Raw genomic sequence first — 27,979 nt, forward strand, 5'->3', positions numbered from 1 at the left:
ATCTATGTTGGCCGGTGTGGTTCCCAATCAGAAGCAGCTGTCGCTCGTTGTCTCTGATTGGGGACCATACCTAGGCAGCCTATTGGCACTAGTGGGTTGTGGGATCTTGTTCCGTGTGAGGTATGTTGTTTGTGTACCTTGGACTTCACGTTTCGTTTAGTTTGTTGTTTTGTCGTTGTTTATTCGGTTCAAATAAACATGTATGCATATCACGCTGCGCCTTGGTCCGTCCCGTCTATGAACGAACGTGACACTCTGTTAACTGTATGTTGGCACTTTGCTATTTCAGTGGAGGGGTGGTTATGGGTTGCCTCCTGTCTAGTATGCTTCATGATGTCATCCACAGAACTCCATTGGTTATGGTTCCATTGGTTTGTCAGGGGATCAACCAGGGGTGAAAGTAGATTTAATTTCTTCCCGGTATTGGACATCCTAAGTGTGCATGCGCGTGCAAATTTTTTTGGGGGGGCCTAATCATAGAATTACGCATGCTTCTACATCTGCATTGCTTGCTCCCTGGGGTTTTTGGCTGGGTTTCTGTATAAGCGCTTTGTGACATCTGCTAATGTAAAAAAGGGAGCATTGATGAATGGAAAGAAACACCAAAAAGTATAATAATGACATTCAGTGATTGTCATTCATTAGGCCTACACTTGTAACCTGAATTGATGCGTCCACTGTTGTCCACGAGCGTCTCAGTCTCTGCCACTCATCTCTGCCTTCGCAAAATGTAACTTTTATCGCCAAACCACACTTCATTTTGGAGCGTATTCCACACGTTTTGAAGTCCATTCGCTCATTTGTCATGCAACTGACATGCAGTAATGGTAAATAATATTGGAATTGGCTTCAGTTTTCTTGGCATCTTTGTTTTAATTATTGTGATAGGCTCATGTTATACTGGTACGCCGTAACAGCTACTCCATACCGGACCATACCGGCTTACTTTCACCCCGATATTACTTGGCCAATAATTTACTGTCAGTGAGATAAGAAAAAAAAAGTAATACAACATTTTGTTTGGGCAATAACTTCATCTAGATTATTTGAGGTATACTTTCTTATAATTTGACTGTTGTTTTTGTTGTGTGTGTCCTCTCTAGACAGCAACCCGTTGAACCACAAGGTGTTGGACGTCAGTCTGCCTGAGTATTTCCCCACAGCCAAGAGGCCCCGCATCAGCCTTTGTAAGGCCAAGAGCAGCCCAGAGGAGGTCTACAGTAGAGGTGAGAGGTCAACCAAACAGGGGTCAACCTGGGGTACCAGGGTCGTATTCATTAGGCACCAAACGGAAAAAAAACAGACTGAAACAGGGAGGGACTACTTGGATTTGCAGAACGTTTTCAAAATGTTATGCCCTAATGAATACGATCCTGGAGTCGTCTGTTTCAAACATATGTAGCTAATTCCCTTAAGACTGTTCTTTATTACTATACAGTAGTATGTTATTATTCATGTGTGTCAAGACCTGTCTTTGATTATTGACCTGGATGTGTGTGTCTCTCTCTGTGTATCCACTCTGCCCTTCAGAACAAATGGTGCATGAAGTTTTGAAGAATAACAGAAGTATAGAAGGTATGTTCTCATTTTGGTTTCAGACATTCCTAAAAAAAAATATCGCTAATTGATGTAGCTATGGAACATAAACTGTCGGTCTTTTTTCTGGCAGAGTTTTGCCTCTCGTGTGGGAAAACAAGAGCGGCAACCTTCCACCCACTTTTTGAAGGAGGCCTTTGCCAAGCATGCAAGGTTAGTGCACTTCTCTAAGGCCCTCTCAGTCAGAAATTGCACACTCCCAAGAAATACACCAATATTATCTTTAACTGTCATCACTCTCACACAACCATCCTTACAACACCCACTGAGTATAAAGTAGATCCCACGTTGTACTTGTAGAATATAAAATAATTGTTGAAAGAGGCAGGACACCCTGAGATGAATGACACACAGACACACACCTACCTGCCTAAACATTTAATCCACTCCGAGCCCTGCGATGTGTCAAAATGTTTATTAATGTGTTTGTGCAGCTCTCTGGAAGAAGAATTTCCACAGTAGTCATCGAGAGCTATTCTGTCAATAGAGCCACTGTGTACAGAATTTTAGAGTCGTACATGCCTGGGCTTGCCTCTCTTTCTTGTGTAAGGGACTAGAGCAGTGGTCACCAACTGGTCAATCTTCAAGGCATTCCTAGTCGATCACCAAACATTTCTGTAGAAAAGCCAGCGATAAAGCCTTGCGTTCCTACTTTGTTTCAATTCGTCTTGCGCTGTTGGTGGTAGGTGTACTTGATTCAGAAGCCCTGCGTGCTGGGTAGGCAAAGTGTTCCCATTTTGAACCATTTAATTTGTCTGAAGGGACAAACTCCACCTACCCGGCAGACCAGGATAGCTAAATCAAGTGTGCTTACTGCGCTGGCCAATCTGATAGCTCAAATCACCGTGCATACAGCTTCCAGGATCCCATGGCAAAGTTTGATACTAGCCTATGTGAGATTTCATAACTTTTAAAACCATGAACAGACAGAAACTGTCAACACATACAGCAAAGAGCTAATGTTTTTATGAGTGAATTCATGTTTGTTTTTATTCAGCACTGTCAACACTTTTACAAAACATAAAACTCCCTTCTCCCTACTTCAACTCATGCTACAACCAGCACTGCAGCTGCAATCAATGAGTAGCCAAGTGTATCGATAGGCCTGCATTTTTATTATTAGCAGATCTTCGTGTCTATTTTAATATAAAGGAATATTTCACTTACTCTGGTCATAGGAACAGCATGAATTTGTGCATGAGGCAGAAATAATGTGGTGCTACTCGAGTCTCGCCATCAGGTGGAAGACTGTGTCCCCTCTCTCTGGTCAATCTCACTGGAGGAAAAGAGCGAGCAATTTCAATTAATGCTCAGCTGTGCCTCGCAAGTGATACAACAACTGATCTATTTTGTTATCAAAGCTCGAGATTTGAAATATAATATGGTCTGAGAAGAACAATATTGGCAGGCCAAGGATAGCCAATATGCTGTGATACTGTATTAGGCCTAATGCACAAACCTCAGTCCTACAGAACTATCTTTATTAGGTTAATGTTGCATAGGCTTACATTTTTTAAGTCATGTTTAAAATAAATCTGAGCGGTAGATCTTGGCTTGCTTTTTGACTCCAAAAGTGATCTTGACTCAGAAAAGGTTGGTAACCACTGGACTAGAGGCATCGATACCAGGCTTGGCTGGCTGCTTCTATCGAATACCTCCAGTCCAATAGATCAGTCTGGGTACCAGTCTTTTTAGCTAACATTCCACTCCTTGCCACTTCTGTCATTTGCCAAAGAGACTGGCCTTTCAGCAATCTCAACGTTCCAATATGCAGCCGGATTTACAGCGCAATTGCTGATTGGTAGTTGGAAACAACATTCATATTTTCCATGACAACATTATGGAACATGGGGTGTGCGCAAATTTGGCGCAATATAGAATTTGAATTTTAAGAACAACAATAAACAATACCGTTATGACCAGCCAGTGTTGTAAAGTACTTAAGTCGTTATTTTTGGTATATGTACACTATATATACAAAAGTGTGTGGACACCCTTTCAAATGAGTGGATTTGGCTATTTCAGCCACACCCGTTGCTGACAGGTGTATAAAACCGAGCACACCGCCATGCAATCTCCATAGACAAACATTGGCAGTAGAATGGCCCGTACTGAAGAGCTCAGTGACTATCAACGTGGCACTGTCATAGGATGCCACCTTTCCAACAAGTTAGTTTGTGAAGTTTCTGCCCTGCTAGAGCTGCCCCAGTCAACTGCCCTGCTAGAGCTGCCCCAGTCAACTGTAAGTGCTGTTATTGTCATGTGGAAACATCTAGGAGCAACAACGGCTCAGCCGCGAAGTGGTCAGCCACACAAGATGACAGAACGGGACGCTGTGTGCTGAAGCGTGTAGCGAGTAAAAATCATCTCACTACTGAGTTCAAACCATTGTTCCTGTACCCAAGAAAGCAAGGGTAATTGAACTAAATAACTATTGCCCCGTAGCACTCACTTCTGTCATCATGAAGTGCTTTGAGAGGCTAGTTAAGGATCATATCACCTCTACCTTACCTGACACCCTAGACCCACTTCAATTTGCTTACCGCCCCAATAGATCCACAGATGATGCAATCGCCATCGCACTGCACACTGCCCTATCCCATCTGGACAAGAGGAATACCTATGTAGGAATGCTGTTTATTGACTATAGCTCAGCCTTCAACACCATAGTACCCTCCAAGCTCATCATTAATCTTGGGGCCCTGGGTCTGAACCCCGCCCTGTGCAACTGGGTCCTGGACTTCCTGACGGGCCACCCCCAGGTGGTGAAGGTAGGAAACAACACCTCCACTTCGCTGATCCTCAACACAGGGGCCCCACAAGGGTGCGTGCTCAGCCCACTCCTGTACTTCCTGTTCACCCATGACTGCGTGGCCATGCACGCCTCCAACTTAATCATCAAGTTTGCAGACGACACAACAGTAGTAGGCCTGATTATGGTGGAGTGGTGCCAGGAAAATAACCTCTCCCTCAACGTCCACATAAAGAAGGAGCTGATCATGGACTTCAGGAAACAGCAGAGGGAGCACGCCTGTATCCACATCGACGGGACCGCAGTGGAGAAGGTGGAAAGCTTCAAGTTCCTCGGCGTACACATCACTGACAATCTGAAATGGTCCATCCACACAGACAGCGCCTCTTCAACCTCAGCAGGCTGAAGAAATTCGGCTTGGCTCCTAAGACCCTCACAAACTTTTACAGATGCACAGTTGAGAGCATCCTGTCAGGCTGTATCACCGCCTGGTACGGCAACTGCACTGCCCGCAACCGCAGGGCTCTCTAGAGGGTGGTGCGGTCTGCCCAACGCATCACCGGGGCACACTGCCTGCCCTCCAGGACACCTACAGCACCCGATGTCACAGGAAGGCCAAAAAGATCATCAAGGACATCAACCACCCGAGCCACGGCCTGCTGACCCCGCTACCATCCAGAAGGCGAGGTCAGCACAGGTGCATCAAAGCTGGGACCGAGAGACTGAAAAACAGCTTCTATCTCAAGGCCATCAGACTGTTAAATAGCCAACACTAGCCGGCTACCACCCGGTTACTCAACCCTGCACCTTAGAGGCTGCTGCCCCATATACATAGACATGGAATCACTGGTCACTTTAATAATGGAACACTAGTCACTTTAATAATGTTTACATACTGCTTTACTCATTTCATATGTATATACTGTATTCTATTCTACTGTATTTTAGTCAATGCCACTCCGACATTGCTCGTCCTAATATTGATATATTTCTTAATTCCATTCTTTAACTTTTAGATTTATGTGTATTGTTGTGAATTGTTAGGTATTACTGCACTGTTGGAGCTAGGAACACAAGCATTTCACTACACCTGCAATAACATCTGCTAAATATGTACAGTGGGGAAAAAATGTATTTAGTCAGCCACCAATTGTGCAAGTTCTCCCACTTAAAAAGATGAGAGAGGCCTGTCATTTTCATCATAGGTACACGTCAACTATGACAGACAAATTGAGAAAAAAAAATCCAGAAAATCACATTGTAGGATTTTTAATGAATTTATTTGCAAATTATGGTGGAAAATAAGTATTTGGTCACCTACAAACAAGCAAGATTTCTGGCTCTCACAGACCTGTAACTTATTCTTTAAGAAGCTCCTCTGTCCTCCACTCGTTACCTGTATTAATGGCACCTGTTTGAACTTGTTATCAGTATAAAAGACACCTGTCCACAACCTCAAACAGTCACACTCCAAACTCCACTATGGTCAAGACCAAAGAGCTGTCAAAGGACACCAGAAACTAAATTGTAGACCTGCACCAGGCTGGGAAGACTGAATCTGCAATAGGTAAGCAGCTTGGTTTGAAGAAATCAACTGTGGGAGCAATTATTAGGGAAATGGAAGACATACAAGACCACTGATAATCTCCCTCGATCTGGGGCTCCACGCAAGATCTCACCCCGTGGGGTCAAAATGATCACAAGAACGGTGAGCAAAAATCCCAGAACCACACGGGGGGACCTAGTGAATGACCTGCAGAGAGCTGGGACCAAAGTAACAAAGCCTACCATCAGTAACACACTACTCCGCCAGGGACTCAAATCCTGCATTGCCAGACGTGTCCCCCCTGCTTAAGCCAGTACATGACCAGGCCCGTCTGAAGTTTGCTAGAGTGCATTTGGATGATCCAGAAGAGGATTGGGAGAATGTCATATGGTCAGATGAAACCAAAATATAACTTTTTGGTAAAAACTCAACTCATCGTGTTTGGAGGACAAAGAATGCTGAGTTGCATCCAAAGAACACCATACCTACTGTGAAGCATGGGGGTGGAAACTTCATGCTTTGGGGCTGTTTTTCTGCAAAGGGACCAGGACGACTGATCCGTGTAAAGGAAAGAATGAATGGGGCCATGTATCGTGAGATTTTGAGTGAAAACCTCCTTCCATCAGCAAGGGCATTGAAGATGAAACGTGGCTGGGTCTTTTAGCATGACAATGATCCCAAACACACCTCCCGGGCAACGAAGGAGTGGCTTCGTAAGAAGCATTTCAAGGTCCTGGAGTGGCCTAGCCAGTCTCCAGATCTCAACCCCATAGAAAATCTTTGGAGGGAGTTGAAAGTCCGTGTTGCCCAGCGACAGCCCCAAAACATCACTGCTCTAGAGGAGATCTGCATGGAGGAATGGGCCAAAATACCAGCAACAGTGTGTGAAAACCTTGTGAAGACTTACAGAAAACGTTTGACCTGTGTCATTGCCAACAAGGGGTATATAACAAAGTATTGAGAAACTTTTGTTATTGACCAAATACTTATTTTCCACCATAATTTGCAAATAAATTCATAAAAAATCCTACAATGTGATTTTCTGGAATTTCTTTTCTCATTTTGTCTGTCATAGTTGACATGTACCTATGATGAAAATTACAGGCCTCTCTCATCTTTTTAAGTGGGAGAACTTGCACAATTGGTGGCTGACTAAATACTTTTTTTCCCCACTGTATATGTGACTAATAAAATTTGATTTGATTTGAAACTGCCTCTGGAAGCAACGTCAGCACAAGAACTGTTCGTCGGGAGCTTCATGAAATGGGTTTCCATGGCCGAGCAGCCGCACACAAGCCTAAGATCACCATGCGCAATGCCAAGCGTCGGCTGGAGTGGTGTAAAGGTTGCCGCCATTGGACTCTGGAGCAGTGGAAACGCGTTCTCTGGAGTGATGAATCACGCTTCACCATCTGGCAGTCCGACGGACGATTCTGGGTTTGGCGGATGCCAGGAGAATGCTACCTGTCCAAATGCATAGTGCCAACTGTAAAGTTTGGTGGATGAGGAATAATGGTCTGGGGCTGTTTTTCATGGTTCGGGCTAGGCCCCTTAGTTCCATTTAAGAGAAATCTTTACGTTACAGCATACAATGACATTCTACATGATTCCGTGCTTCCAACTTTGTGGCAACAGTTTGTGCTTTCCTCTTTCAGCATGACAATGCCCCTGTGCACAAAGCAAGGTTCATACAGAAATGGTTTGTCGAGATCGGTGTGGAAAAACTTGACTGGCCTGCACAGAGCCCTGACCTCAACCTCATTGAACACCTTTGGGATGAATTGGAACGCTGACTGCGAGCCAGGCCTAATCGCCCAACATCAGTGCCCAACCTCACTAATGCTCTTGTGGCTGAATGGAAGCAATGAATGCCCATGATTTTGGAATGAGATGTTTGACAAGCAGGTGTCCACATACTTTTGGTCATGTAGTGTAATTTTAGACTTTTACTCAAGTAGTATTTTACTGGGTGACTTTTACTTGAGTCATGTTCTATTTAGGTATATTTACTTTTACTGAAGTATGACAATTGATTACTTTTTCCAGCACTGTCTAAAAGGCTAAAATGATTCTAGATCAGCACTCCTACTCTGAGATGTTTTTTGAATATGCCTCCGGGTTTCTGGAACTGACTTCAGAGGATCCTCAAATGGGACCTGTGACCTCCCTATGGTTCGACTCTAGCAACAACACATACTCTAAAATCGCAGTGGTGATGATGGTTGTTGATGGTTGATGATAATGGTGTGTCCCATGTTTCTGGGACTGAACATTTGTTATAACTGACCGTTAGCTGCAGTCAGTTTACAGCTTTGTTATTGTGTCAGTTATACAATGAGTCCCAGAGCGGCGCCTTTGTGTCTGTGGACTTTGGTCTCTGTGTTTAAAATACACAGACAAACACACACACGCACGCAAACACACACACACACATCTTTGTATTCAGGCCCGGTCCTGGCTGCTCTCCTTCTATCCCCACAAATCTAGACTAGTGCAGCCTACAGTGTCGGCCCGCGATGCAATTTTATGAATGCCCATCCATGTTGTACTGTTTGTAAAACAGCCAAGCCAGTTGCATTGGCTTTATTTAGCCTAGTTCTGATTCCTGGCAAAGGCTTGACTTACTTGACTTAAGCCCTTGGCTCCTATAAGGAGCATAGGCCATTGACAAATGTCCTCCATCTCACTCGGTTCGGGGCAATTTTTCCAGGTCACACCAATTGAGGCTGCTATCAGTCATTTCTGCCTGGATGTCGCTCCTCCAAGTGTTTCTGGGTTGCCCTCTGTGGTCATGTCAAACAACACTGTATTCAAAGTGCCCACTATTACATTCTAACTCTAGAATAATAATTCCATTTACAACAGTTCACCTGAGTGTGTTGATCTAAATTGCAAGTCAAATCACAATTGCAATATTTGATTAAAGGGATTCTCTGGTACTTTTGTATACTTTTTAGCCAGTAGTTCTGAAAGTAACGCTCACGAGCCAAAAGTGGTCCCTGAAAATTGCATAGTACATCACATATTTGCAGATATGTGCATCACGTCATTGCTCTCTCTCACTCTGCTGTGTGTGCATCATGTGCATCTTGCTAGGTGTCACTCATATAGCGAGAGGCTGAAGCTCATTGGTTGAAATCAAATTGATAGGGGGCTGGCCAACGTGGGGGAGAATGTAGGGAAAATGGCGCAGCACAGCTTCCAGAAAAACCGTTGCTTTCAAACTAGGGATTTTGTGGCTAATTGAGGTAAGACAGTAATTCTGGACATAGATTATTCATGCATGAACTACACATTGACACATCCAGCCCAAAGCAGGAGGTTTAAAAAGTACTTAGTAGTCACTAAAGTTCCGGAGTATGTCTTTAAAAATAAGGCCTGGATTTTTTGCTCATATCTTGCAGCCCTACGTGGCAGTGTGGAAATGATCTCGAATGAGATCAACTTTTGGTTGACGTTTGATTGAACAGTATAAAACAATCCGAATGGAGAAAGCCCTATTGAAATCACTTAGAATGTATGTGTTGCCACCCTAGGGTCATGCACAACTCATAAACCAAATGTAGAATTCCAAAACACAAAATTTTGGCCATATCGTCCATCTGTGGATTGTTCTATGATGATGCGTAGTGTTTCGATGTGGTCCGTACATTGTCTGTCTTTCCTAAACCTGGCCTGCTGGTCCCTGAGCATCTTGTCAACAGCTTTTTGGAGGTGCATAAGGATGATCCTTTTCAGGATTTTGCAGTGTACAGACATTAGAGTAATCCCTTTGTAATTCCTGCATTCCCTTAGGTCGTCTTTCTTCGGAAGCTTGACAATGGGCCCCTCAGCCCATTCTTTACAGTGAGGGGGAAAAAGTATTTGATCCCCTGCTGATTTTGTACGTTTGCCCACTGACAAAGAAATGATCAGTCTATAATTGTAATGGTAAGTTTATTTGAACAGTGAGAGACAGAATAACAACAAAAAAATCCAGAAAAACCCATGTCAAAAATGTTATAAATTGATTTGCATTTTAATGAGGGAAATAAGTATTTGACCCCCTCTCAATCAGAAAGATTTCCCTGACATCCTTGGAGAGCTCTTTGGTCTTGGCCATGGTGGAGAGTTTGGAATCTGATTGATTGATTACTTCTGTGGACAGGTGTCTTTTATACAGGTAACGAGCTGAGATTAGGAGCACACTCTTAAAGGGAGTGCTCCTAATCTCAGCTTGTTACCTGTATAAAAGACACCTGTCCACACACTCAATCAAACAGACTCCAACCTCTTCACAATTGCCAAGACCAGAGAGCTGTGTAAGGACATCAGGGATAAAATTGTAGACCTGCACAAGGCTGGGATGGGCTACAGGACAATAGGCAAGCAGCTTGGTGAGAAGGCAACAACTGTTGGCGCAATTATTAGAAAATGGAAGAAGTTCAAGATGACGATCAATCACCCTCGGTCTGGGGCTCCATGCAAGATCTCACCTCGTGGGGCATCAATGATCATGAGGAAGGTGAGGGATCAGCCCAGAACTACACGGCAGGACCTGGTCAATGACCTGAAGAGAGCTGGGACCACAGTCTCAAAGAAAACCATTAGTAACACACTACGCCGTCATGGATTAAAATCCTGCAGCGCCCGCAAGGTCCCCCTGCTCAAGAAAGTACATATACAGGCCCGTCTGAAGTTTGATGAACATCTGAATGATTCAGAGGAGAACTGGGTGAAAGTGTTGTGGTCATATGAGACCAAAATCGAGCTCTTTGGCATCAACTCAACTCGCTGTGTTTGGAGGAGGAGGAATGCTGCCTATGACCCCAAGAACCCCATCCCCACCGTCAAACATGGAGGTTGAAACATTAAGCTTTGGGGGTGTTTTTCTGCTAAGGGGACAGGACAACTTCACAGCATCAAAGGTACGATGGGCGGGGCCAGGGCAACTAAGGAGTGGCACCGTAAGAAGCATCTCAAGGTCCTGGAGTGGCCTAGCCAGTCTCCAGACCTTAACCCAATACAAAATCTTTGGAGGGAGCTGAAAGTCCGTATTGCCCAGCGACAGCCCCGAAACCTGAAGGATCTGGAGAAGGTCTGTATGGAGGAGTGGGCCAAAATCCCTGCTGCAGTGTGTGCAAACCTGGTCAAGACCTACAGGAAACGTATGATCTCTGTAATTGCAAAAAAAGGTTTCTGTACCAAATATTAAGTTCTGCTTTTCTGATGTATCAAATACTTATGTCATGCAATAAAATGCAAATTAATTACTTAAAAATCATACAATGTGATTTTCTGGATTTTTGTTTTAGATTCCATCTCTCACAGTTGAAGTGTACCTATGATAAAAATTACAGACCTCTACATGCTTTGTAAGTAGGAAAACCTGCAAAATCGGCAGTGTATCAAATACTTGTTCTCCCCACTGTATGTGTTTTAAAGTAGTCAAAGGTTAAGTATTTGGTCCCATATTCCTAGCACGCAATGATTACATCAAGTTTGTGACTCTACAAACTTGTTGGATGGATTTGCTGTTTGTTTTGGTTGTGTTTCAGATTATTTTGTGCCCAATAGACATTAGTGGTAAATAATGTATTGTGTCATTTTTAAGTCACTTTTATTGTAAATATTAATATTTACAATGTTTCTAAACACTTCTACATTAATGTGGATGCTACCATGATTACGAATAGTCCTGAATGAATTGTGAATAAAAATGAGTGAGAAAGTTAGATGCACAAATATGCTAACCTCTCACAATTACAATAACAGGGGAGATTAGCATTTTTTGGGGGGTATGATGTTTGTGCGTCTGTAACTTTCTCACTCATCATTATTCACGATTCATTCAGGACTATCCGTAATCAAGGTAGCATCCACATTCATTTAGAAGTGTTTAGAAACATATTCTAGTCTTATTTACAATAAAACTGACTACTTTTTTTTTTTATATTTACATGTTATCAACAATCTAAGCCAACCCTGTCTCTTTTGCCCAATAGTTGGTCGGTTTTGTTGCTAAGCAACCAGCCCGTCTAAATGGTCTCCAGTCTGTAGGCTACAGAAAAACCACATAGGCTACTACTCTTTCTACTATAGGCTACATGATTTATGTTAGATGACTGTGCTGCGACTCTCCAACAGCATAGATATTTTGCACCCCTGAATTTGGCAAAGTGGGCACTGCTTATCATAGGGCGGCATCAGCGCCCACCTAAATAGCCCAATGATATACAGGGAATGTAACACCCTGGCTCTGGGACTCTATATGTTGAGCCAGGGTGTGTTCTTTCTATGTGGTGTATTTCTATGTTGGGAGTTCTAGTTTGTTTATTTCTATGTTGGCCTGAGTGACTCCCAATCAGAGGCAACGAGTGTCAGCTTTTGGCTGGTTGTCTCTGATTGGGAGCCATATTTAAACTGTCTGTTTTTCCCTTTGTGTTTGTGGGTTCTTGTTCCGTGTTGGTCTATGTTACCTAGGACGTTACGAGTCGTTTGTTGTTTTTGTTTACTGTCCGTGTTTATCGCTAATGATAAATAAACATGTTCGTTCATCACGCTGCGCCTTGGTCCTCCTCTCTTAACGACGATCGTGACAGGGAACTGCCAAAATAATGGAGTAAATGACGGATACAAAGTATATTGAAAGCAGGTGCTTCCACACAGGTGTGGTTCCTGAGTTAATTTCAGCAATTAACATCCTATCATGCTTAGGGTCATGTATAAAAATGCCCAGTTGCCCATTATTTTGTCTACCATGGTTAGGAGAAGAGATCTCCTAACCATGATGGGTCTCAAAAGAGCATAGGGGGTTTAAAGGGTGTGTGTGTGTGTGTGTGTGTGTGTGTGTGTGTGTTAGGGTATGTGCAGTATCTATATCATAATAGGCTGTGATTTTCTCCTTTATTTGACACTCCGTTAATACAACAAAAACTAGACTATGGTACCTCCTCCAATGAGATGCGCTAAACTCTGTTCATTCACTCTCATGCACAGAGGATGCTGACCAATCATAAGCGGCCTCTCACTTTCCGCATGGCATGCACATGCTGGCCAATCACAAGCGTCCCCTACTACAGTGCGCAGTTAAATAGGGTTGGGCGATTTTACTATTGCATCTTCTATTGGCTTCGTGATGTCACAAATGATGTTTTTGCATATTTGAACTTAACCGCACCGCCGGAATCTGGCAGCGCACAACAGCGCAGCGCAGTGAGCACACAGCAGGGCAACATGCCAAATGGCCTATTCCCTATTTGCCATAGCTTAAATGTCCAATACATTTGTGGTAGTTAGACTATTAACCTAATGCAAGAGGACAATGTAGATTGTAGAAAGAGCGGAGAGCACCAAAGCAGCGCAAAATGTCTAAGGTGTTTTTTTCACTCTCCTCTCCAATGTCGGATGATCATGGATTTTTTGCAGCTGAAATTCCGATGTCTGGTTTATTGTTTTAAAATCGTAATTTCCCTTTTTCTCCCAAAGCCCCATTCGATTTGAATATGACTTGTTGGCCTACGTCAGGTATGGCCAACTAGCGGCCGCCTGCCAATTTCACCAAAAAAATATTATTATAGTGATTATTTTTAGGAACTCAGTCAGGGTCTCAACTTAATGTTTAGAGTTAGAATAATAGAATACACAAGGTGCAATTAGAAATTTGGTTGTGCATCAGGAGTCACTCAATTAGCCCAGGTCAGCTGTTTTTATTTTGATTGGTAAGTTAGTCAAGCGGCCAGCTATCTAAACTTTTAGTAAGCATGGTCGAATTACCGACCGGGGTGGGGCCCATTGATCATGAGTTATCATAAACAACAAAAATTAGTTGTTCAACAAGGGTTCTTCTAAGATCCTCTAAAGTTCCTCAAAGAACCGTTGGGTTCTTGGCACAGACAAATGCCCCAAAAAGGTTATTCCGGGAACCCCATAGGAGGTGGGGTTCATTGAGGAACCTGCATAATTATTGGGGGTTCTTGCAGCAACTGAAAAATGTGGATTTGAATTTGAGATTACAGCAGGGGCAGGCACTTAATTGAAAAATTGAAAGAGGTAAGGTTTCTCTCTTGTATGATCTAAATGTATATTGTTTATCATACCATCTGTCTTTTCATATTTGTGCAAAAGGCTGTGTTTGACACTTTTCTCCCTTTTAAAAATTATTTCTAAAACAGAAAATGGACACAATTCAATGGATATCAATCAACAAAGAGGTAAGAATATGTTAAAGGCTATAGCTGCATTGGGCGCAGATGACTGAATTGCTCACTTTTGTGTGTGTCTGCAAGTATACTGACGAGAGGCACACAAAGGTATGTACAATTGGTATTGGTTTATCTCATAATGTTATACAGATCACATGTATCATCTATAGTTAATTTTAATTAATGTTTTTTCTAAAACCTTATAGGACTCAGTCACAGCAGCCATCTTCCTCCTCCCTTACCTCTTCACTGAAGATCCCATAGGCCTCTACATTATGGACAAGGTACACTACTGTTCAAAAGTTTGGGGTCACTCAGAAATGTCTTTGCAACTCTGCCTAGGTCAACATCCCAGAGTCGCCTCTTCACTGTTGACGTTGAGACTGGTGTTTTGTGGGTACTATTTAATGAAGCTGCCAGTTGAGGACCTGTAAGGCGTCTGTTTCTCAAACTAGACACTCTAATGTATTTGTCCTCTTGCTCAGTTGTGCACTGGGGCCTCCCACTCCTCTTTGTATTCTGGTTAGAGACAGTTTGCGCTGTTCTGTGAAGGGAGTAGTACACAGCTTTGTACGAGATCTTCAGTTTCTTGGCAATTTATCGCATGGAATAGCCTTCATCTCTCAGAACAAGAATAGACTGATGAGTTTCAGAAGAAAATTATTTGTTTCTGGCCATTTTGATCCTTTAATCGAATCCACAATTGCTGATGCTCCAGATACTCAACTGGTCTCAAGAAGGTTGTATTGCTTCTTTAATCAGCACAACAGTTTTCAGCTGTGCAAACATCATTGCAAAAGGGTTTTCTAATGATCAATTAGCCTTTTCAAATTATAAACTTGGATTAGCAAACACAACATGCCATTGGAACACAGGACTGATGGTTGCTGATAATGGGCCTCTGTAAGCCTATGTAGATATTCCATAAAAAATCAGCCGTTTCCAGCTACAATAGCCATTTACAACATTAACAGTGTCTACACTGTATTTCTGATCAATTTGATGTTATTTTAATGGACAAAAAAATTGCTTTTCTTTCGAAAACAAGGACATTTCTAAGTGACCCCAAACTTTTCAACGGTAGTGTATGTGTAGGCCCTGTGTAGCTCAGTTGGTAGAGCATGGCGCTTGCAATGCCAGGGTTGTGGGTTCGTTTCCCACGGGGGGCCAGTATAAAAAATAATATTAAAAAAATGTATGCACTAACTGTAAGTCGCTCTGGATAAGAGCATCTGCTAAATGACTAAAATGTAAATGTATGAAAACCGTTAAGTTAACATTTAGCACAAAACCCAAAGGTATGAATACTGTCGTGTGCACGTTTTGTTAATCATCTGTATAATTACTTGTTTTTGTATCACAGACTTCACCCTCCCTACACCTCTGATGAATATTACCGGAAACCTGCTTAATCAAAATGCACTGCAAAATAATTCTGGCTATGGAAACAGAGGAAATCAACACATCAACATCATCATGCCAGAGGATATACCCATAGGACTTTGGGCTCTGCTGGGAGTTTACCTAATATTTGGAATTTTGAATTCTGCTTTACATTTCATAATCATAATAAACACTGATAACTAAAATATTGTGTTATTGTTGTTATCGTTATGCTGATTATGATTTATTATTATTAATAATAATAATGGGAGAGAGTAAAAAAATGAACCCCAAAAGTTTCTTAGAGGAACCATTAAAGGGGATTCTTTGAACCCTTTTTGAAGGGTTCTTCAATTAACTTATAGAGAAAGCGTCTCCAAATATTACAGCTAGGTCGTTCCAGGTATTGTTTAGTTAGCTATCCAGGTAGCAACAAGCTAGCTACATTTCGAGTACAGTAGCTACTAACTACCTAACGTTAACGCTTCAGATAATGAGGTTAGAAAAACAGCTGAATGGTAGGTAGCTAGCTGGCATAATTACAGGTACTCTTAAGCGTGAAATAACATTGGAAACAACTATCCACAGTTGCTAATAGTTACTAGTAGCTACCCGCTAGCTAGCTAGCTTTATTGGTCCAGGTAGTGGGTTAGCTAGCCTCGTGCTTCACCAGGCTCAGCCGAATACAATACTTACCTACAATAATTGCCTACAATAACCTACAATAACTACCTAGATAAACTACCTACAATAGCTAACTACAATACCTACCTACAATCTAAATACATGGTTTAAGGCAAGCATTACTTGACACCATATAAGAAGCCAAGCTTACATCCCGCTAGAGAAACACAACCTCACCCGACCAGTATCCACAACATCTAAAGAATAAGCTACCAGCCAAACAAGCTTGTAAGAATTGTAGTCATACTCATCTGGAGGTTGAGCATTTTTTACATTTTACATTTACATTTAAGTCATTTAGCAGACGCTCTTATCCAGAGCGACTTACAGGTAGTGAGTGCATACATTATTATAAAAAAAAAAAAATCATACTAGCCCCACGTGGTAATCGAACCAACAACCCTGCCGTTGTAAACGCCATGCTCTACCAACTGAGCTACATCCCATGTTTAGTCTCTATCTTTGTAATGTGTCTGTTTCTATGTATTTGTAAATGTATTTATGGAAAAAAAATAAGGACCACAATGGAAATAAGTCCCCGACTTTATTGTGCCATCCCAGTCACTTTTAAATATAATTTTGTATAAATGTCTTTTTTTTACTGACAAATAAAATCAATCAATCAATCCAAACTGTGCAGCGGCCAATTGATGAATGGAAAGAGACTTCTGTTACAAAACACCAAAAAGTTTAATGACATTCGGAGATTGCCAAGCCTCCGATACTGGGTAAGCCTACAAGGTAGGGAGGGATATATTTTCTGTTTGTCGAGATTGACATAGTCAATTTATTGTCGTGTTAAAAGCGCAAACCATGATATTGAAGTGCCTGAGTATGCTTTGTTTATTGGTTGTGTGGTGCATTAGCACAGAAACCTGTTGGTGGACAATTCGTTGCATATATTTTATATAATTATAAATTAGGCATAACAATTTTGAAAATCTGATTTCCCCCTAGCTGGTCATTGTCTTCAGCCGGCTTTGATTGTAGTGTAATGAAACAGGCAGGGAGAGTGAGCTCGTTTGTGGTGGTCGGCTAACCCTCAACCTTCTGGCCCGTAGCCCTGTGTGGCATCCACTGTGCCACAAAAGCATGCTGAAGTGGCAATGTCGGTATCCACGTTTATAAACAAAGGGTCGCTACAGTTAAAATATTTGTATGTTGAGTTGGACCAGCCCCTCCCCCCCAGTAAATCCCGTCACTTCCTTATTGTTTTTTTACAGTCTGATACTGTCGGAAAGTAGCCTAATAGAAGAAAGAATGTCGCAAATGTGCTTACCCAGATGATTAAGATGAAATAACTTCACTTGATAAGGATATAATATTTGTTTTTGAAAGCTAGGCTAATATAACTGATATCTGAGTATTTTTATGGAGGAGAGAAACATAGCCCTACCAATTTGGAAATCATTCTGTAGCCTAGACTAGATAAAAAATGTTTTACTGAGATTGTTTGTGGCTTTAGTAACAATTTAAATAAGGAGAATGACATTATGCACCAAATCACAGTTCTGGTATTACCAATGTGTGCTTTATACAGTGCATTTGGAAAGTATTCAGACCCCTTGACTTTTTCCACATTTTGTTACGTTACAGCCTTATTCTGAAATGTATTAAATCGTTTTTTTCCCTCGTCAATCTACACACAATACCCCATAATGACAAAGCAAAAACACGTTGTTAGAAATGTGTGCAAATTTATACCAAAAAACTAACGGAAATATGACATTTACATAAGGATTCAGACCATTTACTCAGTACTTTGTTGAAGCACCTTTGGCAGCGATTACAGCCTCGAGTCTCCTTGGGTATGACGCTACAAGCTTGGCACACCTGTATTTGGGGAGTTTCTCCCATTCTTCTCTGCAGATCCTCTCAAACTCTGTCAGGTTGGATGAGGAGCGTCGCTGCACAGCTATTTTCAGGTCTCTCCAGAGATGTTCGATTGGGTTCAAGTCCGGGTTCTGGCTGGGCCACTCATGGACATTCAGAGACTTGTCCGGAAGCCACTCTTGCGTTGTCTTGGCTGTGTGCTTAGGGTCGTTGTCCTGTTGGAAGGTGAACCTTCGCCTTCCAATAGACACCTTCGTCTGAGGTCCTGAGTGCTCAGGAGCAGGTTTTCGTCAAGGATCTCTCTGTACTTTGCTCTGTTCATCTTTCCATCGATCCTGACTAGTCTCCCAGTCCCTGCCATTGAAAAACATCCCCACAGCATGATGCTTTTACCACCATGCTTCACCGTAGGGATGGTGCCTGGGTTTCCTCCAGACGTGAAGCTTGGCATTCAGACCAAAGAGTTCAATCTTGGTTTCCTCAGACCAGAGAATCTTGTTTCTCATGGTCTGAGAGTCCTTTAGGTGCCTTTTGGCAAACTCCAAGCGGGCTGTCGTGTGCCTTTTACTGAGGAGTGGCTTCTGTCTGGCCACCCTACCATAAAGGCCTGATTGGTGGAGTGCTGCAGAGATGGTTGTCTTTCTGGAAGGTTCTCCTATCTCCACAGAGGAACTCTGGAGCTCTGTCTGAGTGACCATCGGGTTCTTGGTCATCTCCCTGACCAAGGCCCTTCTCCCCCGATTGCTCAGTTTAGCCGGGCGGCCAGCTCTAGGAAGAGTCTTGGTGGTTCCAAACTTCTTCCATTTAAGAATGATGGAGGCCACTGTGTTCTTGGGGACCTTCAATGCTGCAGAATTGTTTTTGTACCCTTCCCCAGATCTGTGCCTCGACACAATCCTGTCTCGGAGCTCTACGGACAATTCCTTTAACCTCATGGCTTGGTTTTTGTTCTGACATGCACTGTCAACTGTAGGACCTTTCCAAATCATGTCCAATCAATTGAATTTACCACAGGTGGACTCCAATCAAGTTGTAGAAACATCTCAAGGATGATAAATGGAAACAGGATGCACCTGAGCTCAATTTCGAGTTTCATAGCAAAGGGTCTGAATACTTATGTAAATAAGGTATTTCTGTTTTTTATTTTTATTACATTTGCAAAAATGTCTAAAAACCTGTTTTCGCTTTGTCATTATGGGGTGTTGTGTGTAGATTGATGAGGAAAATTGCACTGTACTGTATATTGCGTTCTTCCTGGCAATTTACCCCATACATCGCCCAACCCTACAGTTAAATGCTGGAGAGAAAGGGCTTCACCTGAGTGCAGAGTAAGTGTCGGAAACATGAGTGTTGCTAGTGCTAACGAGAACGTTGATTTGGTGCCAAATAAGGGCGCATCTTCAATGGTATGGCAGTATTTCAGCTATGGGCAAACCGATGTCGACCAAATGCAAGTGTTGTGCAAAAAGTGACTTAGTTGTGACTACAACAAGAGGCAACATGACAAATGTATTTATTCATTCATTCGTGGAAGAACCATCCCCTATTTTACAACGATTTCGTGGTTTAAAAAAAAACGCCCGACAGCAGCAAACCCCTCAGCCACAGCCAGCCACTAACATTAAACAGGCATTGATTGCTGATGTGTTTTTTTAAACCTGTAAATTAAATGCTTTAAGATACAGCTTGAATATAATTGTTGTTATTTATTTTACATAATTTGCACAGCTTTTCACAACATTATTTTGATGTTAAAAAGGTCAATAAAACATTTTAATTTGTTTAATTTGGTTTTGCGTTCAGTTAGCTCAGTTTGTATTCTTTCATATGATCTCATTTTAGAAGTAATGTTCTCTACTCTGACACTTGTTTTAACCATGTCTGATGGAATGACCAAGTTTTTACCCAAGTGTTTGAATATTGCAACAATTGCAATATCTAGCCCAAAAATTGAAATCTTCCAATTCGTGCAGTCCTATGTGTGTGTGTGTGTGTGTGTGTGTGTGTGTGTGTCTCAGTCACCAGATCTCAACCCAATTGAATCTGGAGCAGCGCCTGAGACCGCATTATCCACCAACATCAACAAAACACCAAACAATGGAATTTCTCGTGGACGAATGGTGTCGCATCCCTCCGATAGAGTTCAAGACACTTGTAAAATCTATGCCAAGGTGCATTGAAGCCGTTCTGGCTCGTGGTGGCCCAACGCCCTATTAAGACACTGTTGGTGTTTCCTTTATTTTGGCAGTTACCTGTATTTACGGTTTCATTGTTTTTGGGTAGAATTATGTGAGTTGTTATGTGTTGTTGGAGATGCGTCTTGGTCAGTGTAGCTCGGAAAATGCCGCCCTCGTTAATCTGCCGCCCTAGGTGGTCGCCTAATCCTGCCTGATGTGCTGGCCGGTCCTGTTTGCATTCACATTCTTCTTTGATCTCCTGCCTCACCGGACATGCACCAACTGGTTAATCCTGGTGCCAAGAAATGTGACTTTTTTGTCAATATGTAGAAAACTGGCATCTAGATATTGTTGTTAATGAGTGTTGTTTATCTTTATGTGTGTGTGTGTGTGTGTGTGCGTACACGTGTGAGTTAGGACGTGTATCTTGAGATCTCCTACATGTATGATGACGATGGCTACCAATCGTACTGTACCGTGTGCTGCGGGGGCCGCGAAGTGCTGCTGTGTGGGAACGCCAACTGCTGCAGGTGGGACTCAACACTCACTTCTTCAACTGTAACTTTGTATTCTACTGTGTGTGTGTTCCAAATGGCACCCGTTTCCCTTTATAGTCAACTATTAAGTAGTGCACTATATAGGGAATAGGGTGCCATCAAAACGCAGACTGTATCTCTACTGTATCTTAACTGTAATATTCTGTGTCTTAACTGTAATCTACTGTATTTTAGTTCATTTTTAACTTCTGTCTTTTCAGTCAGCTTCTACTTTCTCTCGCACCTGTTGGTTAGAAGTATATTTTTTCTCTCGTGTCACCTTTTTTTACCACTAGTTCCACCTACCACCTATCGCTGCTTTCCCTCTCTCTCTCCCCATCCCCCCATCTCCCTCTCTCCCCTCCCCTACTCATCCATCTCCCTCTCTCCCCTCCCCCACTCATCCAGCTCCCTCTCTCCCCTCCCCTACTCATCCAGCTCCCTCTCTCCCCTCCCCTACTCATCCAGCTCCCTCTCTCCCCTCCCACACTCATCCATCTCCCTCTCTCCCCTCCCCTACTCATCCATCTCCCTCTCTCCCCTCCCCTACTCATCCAGCTCCCTCTCTCCCCTCCCCTACTCATCCAGCTCCCTCTCTCCCCTCCCCCACTCATCCATCTCCCTCTCTCCCCTCCCCTACTCATCCATCTCCCTCTCTCCCCTCCCCTACTCATCCATCTCCTCTCTCCCCTCCCCCTACTCATCCATCTCCCTCTTTCCCCCCTACTCATCCAGCTCCCTCTCTCCCCTCCCCTACTCATCCAGCTCCCTCTCTCCCCTCCCCTACTCATCTATCTCCCTCTCTCCCCTCCCCTACTCATCCATCTCCCTCTCTCCCCTCCCCTACTCATCCATCTCCCTCTCTCCCCTCCCCTACTCATCCAGTTCCCTCTCTCCCCTCCCCCACTCATCCAGTTCCCTCTCTCCCTTCCCCCACTCATCCAGCTCCCTCTCTCCCTCCCCCACTCATCCATTCCTCTCTCTCCCCTTCCCTCCCCTACTCATCCATCTCCCTCTCTCCCCTCCCCTACTCATCCATCTCCCTCTCTCCCCTCCCCTACTCATCCATCTCCCTCTCTCCCCTAATTCCCCCTCAACCTTATTTTACCCGTCTCCGTCTGTCTCCTTCCTCCCCCTGCAGGTGTTTCTGTGTAGAATGTCTGGACATTCTGGTGGGCGCGGGGGCGTCGAACAGTGCCCGTAACCTGGACCCGTGGCGCTGCTACATGTGCCAGCCCCTGCAGCCCTACGGTGTGCTCAAACGACGCCACGACTGGAGCATGAAGCTGCAGGAGTTCTTCATCAACGACAACGGCCAGGAGTTTGTGAGTCCCATCAAGATATTTTAGTTAACTCCTCACATTGACCCTTGTCACAATACTGAAGACAAACCAACTTATACAACATACAGTATCTAGGGCCTGTCATTCATCTTGCTCAGATCACAGGGCCTGGAAAACCTCAGGGTCCCACTCATAGCAACATTACTACATAGCTGTAATTGTTTCTATAAACATTGTGATTTGGTCTATATGTTTCTCAGGAAAGCCCAAAGACCTACCGGGCTGTCCCTGCAGAACAGAGGCGCCCCATCCGCGTGCTCTCATTGTTTGATGGCATCGCCACTGGTAAGTGTGTGTGTGTGCACGTAGGTGTCAATGCATTACTCAAGTGTAATATTTGGATCACGCTAAAAATATCAGGACATATATTTCTGTGTGTGCGTGTGTCTAGGCTACTTAGTGCTGCGAGACCTAGGATTCAAAGTGGACCATTATATTGCGTCAGAGGTGTGTGAGGATTCCATATCAGTGGGCGTCGTCCGACATGAAGGAAGAATCCAGTACGTGCACGACGTGCGCAACATCACCAGGAAGAATGTAAGCAGAACACATCTCTCTCTTTCCCTGTCTCTCTCTCTATCTTTCTCTCTCTCTTCACACTCCTGACATATGGATGGGCAGAGCAAACTCAATCTGAGTCAAGTCAAATAGAGGGAGGAGTGAGAGAGGGGATAGTAGAGTACAAAGTTTGTCTCTATTGCAAAGATCCAATCCCTTTCTCAATGACTCATTTTGTTGTTGTGTAAAGCAGGTGCTTTATGAAACATTTCTTTCTAGTCCTCCTAATTCAACATATGATGATTTAGGATTATCAACTGAACTGGTATACTGTTATGAGAATTATTTAACAAACTATTTCAGTGTCTCTGTGCGTCTCCCAAAAGGTTATAAGTCTTTTGGATCAATGAAACGGACAGAGTCCGTTTGTCTGCATAGTCAGAGGTTTATTCATTGAGAATTCTGCCATTACAATTTCAGAGTCCATCTTTTATACTCACACGTCATACAAAACTCCCTCCCCTCTTTAGGCGGGCTGTAGTTTTCCACTTTAAAACTGCTCTCCTGACCATCAGTTCACACACACATGTTCTTATCATAGGCTGCATTTCTTAGTTATCGCCGTCCTCACAATATCCTGCACCATATTTCATACTCCTTAAAAAGACAGTTTCTCTCCTCCCTAAATTGGGAGGCCTCTTTATCTTGGTTTCTCAGTTGTCTGGTCCTACACTCACACATTCTAACACATTTCACACAGTTTCAGGGTGTAATAATTAGTCATTAATAATTATTCTATCAACTTTATCAATATTATTTATCATATGGAAGAAAGTTGCCAAGAACCAAGGGCTAGTGCCTTTGTGTCTCATGGAGTACTCCTCAGTGTCTTTGGAAATGCAAACATTTGCACATACATGACACACCCGTTTACTGCTTGTTCTGTGGGCCATTGCCTGTCCAGACAGGACAGTAGTACCTTATTGTAGCCTAAAGAGCCTCACCTGTTATAGTTTTAGTGAATGCTCCCCTGCCCTACTTTATGTGGATCCACAATGAAACATATACAGACGCATGGCTCATGAGGGCTCTTTTGAGTGCTTCAACACAATACACACACATACAAACACACACACACAATACACCAACACACAACCACCCAGATTTATCCCTGTTCATAACAAAACACAACTTCCCCCTCTACTCCCAAGTCGAACCTAAACACATAGCTCCACCACAGCGGCAGAGAGGGGCGCGCTGCCGTGTCGCATGCGAGTCCTTGACGTCATCTGGTTAGACGACAAAGCACAGCCTCTTGTCAGAGTAAATCCCCCAGAACCCATTCATCCCTTTGTCAGCGACTCATAGCACTCCTCAAAGAGGGGCTGGGCCCGAAGAGGGTCGGCCTGGCTGTTTTGGGAACCTACACCCCCTCTCACATAACCCTTAGGCAGTAGGAAATCGACGGCCACTCCCCCTCGCTGTTGCGTAAGAGGCTCAGAAGCACAGTAAATCAAATCAAATCAAATCAAATTTTATTGGTCACATGCGCCGAATACAACAGGTGCAGACATTACAGTGAAATGCTTACTTACAGCCCTTAACCAACAGTGCATTTATTTTCAACAAAAAAAGTAAGAATAAAACAACAACAAAAAAAGTGTTGAGAAAAAAAGAGCACTCTTCTCTCTCTCTCGCTCTCTCTCTCTCGCTCTCTCTCAATTAAATTAAATTCAACAGGCTTTATTGGCATGGGAAACATGTTTACATTGCCAAAGCAAGTGGAATAGATAATAAACAAAAGTGACAAAGGAATAGAGACATTTCAAATGTCATATTATGGCTATGTACAGTGTTATAACAAAAGGGAAAATAAATCAACATAAATATGGGTTGTATTTATAATGGTGTTTGTTCTTCACTGGTTGCCCTTTTCTTGTGGCAACAGGTCACGAATCTTGCTGCTGTGATCGCACACTGTGGTATTTCACTTAATATACAGTGGGGGAAAAAAGTATTTAGTCAGCCACCAATTGTGCAAGTTCTCCCACTTAAAAAGATGAGAGAGGCCTGTAATTTTCATCATAGGTACACGTCAACTATGACAGACAAATTGAGATTTTTTTTCCAGAAAATCACATTGTAGGGTTTTTAATGAATTTATTTGCAAATTATGGTGGAAAATAAGTATTTGGTCACCTACAAACAAGCAAGATTTCTGGCTCTCACAGACCTGTAACTTCTTCTTTAAGAGGCTCCTCTGTCCTCCACTCGTTACCTGTATTAATGGCACCTGTTTGAACTTGTTATCAGTATAAAAGACGCCTGTCCACAACCTCAAACAGTCACACTCCAAACTCCACTATGGCCAAGACCAAAGAGCTGTCAAAGGACACCAGAAACAAAATTGTAGACCTGCACCAGGCTGGGAAGACTGAATCTGCAATAGGTAAGCAGCTTGGTTTGAAGAAATCAACTGTGGGAGCAATTATTAGGAAATGGAAGACATACAAGACCACTGATAATCTCCCTCGATCTGGGGCTCCACGCAAGATCTCACCCCATGGAGTCAAAATGATCACAAGAACGGTGAGCAAAAATCCCAGAACCACACGGGGGGACCTAGTGAATGACCTGCAGAGAGCTGGGACCAAAGTAACAAAGCCTACCATCAGTAACACACTAAGCCGCCAGGGACTCAAATCCTGCAGTGCCAGACGTGTCCCCCCTGCTTAAGCCAGTACATGTCCAGGCCCGTCTGAAGTTTGCTAGAGTGCATTTGGATGATCCAGAAGAGGATTGGGAGAATGTCATATGGTCAGATGAAACCAAAATATAACTTTTTGGTAAAAACTCAACTCGTTGTGTTTGGAGGACAAAGAATGCTGAGTTGCATCCAAAGAACACCATACCTACTGTGAAGCATGGGGGTGGAAACATCATGCTTTGGGGCTGTTTTTCTGCAAAGGGACCAGGACGACTGATCCGTGTAAAGGAAAGAATGAATGGGGCCATGTATCGTGAGATTTTGAGTGAAAACCTCCTTCCATCAGCAAGGGCATTGAAGATGAAACGTGGCTGGGTCTTTCAGCATGACAATGATCCCAAACACACCGCCCGGGCAACGAAGGATTGGCTTCGTAAGAAGCATTTCAAGGTCCTGGAGTGGCCTAGCCAGTCTCCAGATCTCAACCCCATAGAAAATCTTTGGAGGGAGTTGAAAGTCTGTGTTGCCCAGCGACAGCCCCAAAACATCACTGCTCTAGAGGAGATCTGCATGGAGGAATGGGCCAAAATACCAGCAACAGTGTGTGAAAACCTTGTGAAGACTTACAGAAAATGTTTGACCTGTGTCAATGCCAACAAAGGGTATATAACAAAGTATTGAGAAACTTTTGTTATTGACCAAATATTATTTGCAAATAAATTCATTAAAAATCCTACAATGTGATTTTCTGGATTTTTTTTCTCATTTTGTCTGTCATAGTTGACGTGTACCTATGATGAAAATTACAGGCCTCTCTCATCTTTTTAAGTGGGAGAACTTGCACAATTGGTGGCTGACTAAATACTTTTTTTCCCCACTGTATATGGGAGTTTATCCAAATTTGATTTGTTTTCAAATTATTTGTGGGTCTGTGTAATCTGAGGGAAATATGTGTCTCTAATATGGTCATACATTTGGTAGGAGGTTAGGAACTGTAGCTCAGTTTCCACCTCATTTTGTGGGCAGTGTGCACATAGCCTGTCTTCTCTTGAGAGCCAGGTCTGCCTATGGCAGCCTCTCTCAATAGCAAGGCTATGCTCACTGAGTATGTACATAGTCAAAGCTTTCCTTTATTTTGGGTCAGTCACAGTGGTCAGGTATTCTGCCACTGTGTACTCCAGTTTCCTCAGTTTTTTGGTTAATTCTTTCCAATGTGTCTAGTAATTATATTTTTGTTTTCTCATTTGTTTTCTCAATTGTGTTCCTGTCCTGTGGCTCTGTCGGGACTGTTTGTGTTTGTGAACAGACCCCCAGGACCAGCTAGGTTAATCTCTTTGTAGGTGATGGCTTTGTTGTGGAAGGTTTGGGAATCGCTTCCTTTTAGGTGGTTGTAGAATTTAACGGCTCTTTTCTGGATTTTGATCATTTGCGGGTATCATCCTAATTCTGCTCTGCATGCATTCATTATTTGGTGTTTTACATTGTACACGGAGGATGTTTTTGCAGAATTCTGCATGCAGAGTCTCAATTTGGTGTTTGTCCCATTATGTGAATTCTTGGTTGGTGAGTGGACCCCAGACCACACAACCATAAAGGGCAATCGGTTCTATAACTGATTCAAGTATTTTTAGCCAGATCCTAGTTGGGATGTCGAATTTTATGTTCCATTTGATGGTGTAGAAGGCCCTTCTTGACTTGTCTCTCAGATTGTTCACAGCTTTGTGGAAGTTACCTGTGGTGCAGATGTTTAGGCCGAGGTAGGTATAGTTTTTTGTGTGCTCTAGGGCAACGGTGTCTAGATGGAATTTGTATTTGTGGTCCTGGCAACTGGACCTTTTTTGGAACACCATTATTTTTGTCTTACTGAGATAATGTCAGGGCTCAGGTCTGACAGAATCTGTGGAGAAGATCTGTGCTGCTTTAGGCGCTCCTTGGTTGGGGACAGAAGCACCAGATCATCAGAAAACAGTAGACATTTGACTTCAGATTCTAGTTGGGTGAGGCTGGGTGCTGCAGACTGTTCTAGTGCCCTTAGCCAATTTGTTGATATATATGTTGAAGAGGGTGGGGCTCAAGCTGCCTCCCTATCTCACCCCACGGCCCTGTGGAAAGAAATGTGTGTGTTTTTTGCCAATATTAACCGCACACTTGTTGTTTGTGTACATGGATTTTATAATGTTGTATGTTTTTCCCCCAACACTGCTTTCCATCAATTCGTATAGCAGACCCTCGCGCCAAATTGAGTCAAAAGCTTTTTTGTTAATAAGGGTGTGCAGGGTGAATACGTGGTCTGTCTTACGTTAATTTGGAAAAAGCCAATTTGACATTTGCTCAGTACATTGTTTTCGCTGAGGAAATGTAAGAGTCTGCTGTTAATGATAATGCAGAGGATTTTCCCAAGGTTGCTGTTGATGCATATCCCACGGTAGTTATTGGGGTCAAATTTGTCTCCACTTTTGTGGATGGGGGTGTTCAGTCCTTGGTTCCAAATATTGGGGAAGATGCCAGAGCTGAGGATGATGTTAAAAAGTTGAAGTATAGCCAATTGGAATTTGTGTTCTGTATATTTTATCATTTCATTTAGAATACCATCAACACCACAGGCCTTTTTGGGTTGAAGGGTTTGTATTTTGTCCTGTAGTTCATTCAATGTAATTGGAAAATCCAGTGGGGGTTATATACTACCCTGTGTTGGGGTTGGTGGGCAATATGGAGGGGGTGTCAGGGGGAGGTGACACTAT

General features: G+C 43.0%; 1 protein-coding gene across 3 annotated transcripts in view; it reads left to right on the top strand.

Annotated features, from left to right (window-relative positions):
* Positions 1–27,979, top strand: part of LOC121545506 (DNA (cytosine-5)-methyltransferase 3B-like) — a 96,642-nt gene that overhangs the window by 60,031 nt on the left and 8,632 nt on the right. For all 3 annotated transcript variants that reach the window (XM_041856075.1, XM_041856077.1, XM_041856076.1), the window contains exons 10-16: positions 1,104–1,226; positions 1,531–1,575; positions 1,670–1,749; positions 20,572–20,684; positions 21,832–22,015; positions 22,234–22,318; positions 22,425–22,570. In XM_041856075.1, the coding sequence (XP_041712009.1) occupies positions 1,104–1,226; positions 1,531–1,575; positions 1,670–1,749; positions 20,572–20,684; positions 21,832–22,015; positions 22,234–22,318; positions 22,425–22,570 (776 nt within the window). The remainder of the gene's footprint in view (positions 1–1,103; positions 1,227–1,530; positions 1,576–1,669; positions 1,750–20,571; positions 20,685–21,831; positions 22,016–22,233; positions 22,319–22,424; positions 22,571–27,979) is intronic.

Source organism: Coregonus clupeaformis, chromosome 30 (assembly GCF_020615455.1).
Source record: "Coregonus clupeaformis isolate EN_2021a chromosome 30, ASM2061545v1, whole genome shotgun sequence".
In the NCBI taxonomy this organism is placed as follows: Eukaryota; Metazoa; Chordata; class Actinopteri; order Salmoniformes; family Salmonidae; genus Coregonus; species Coregonus clupeaformis.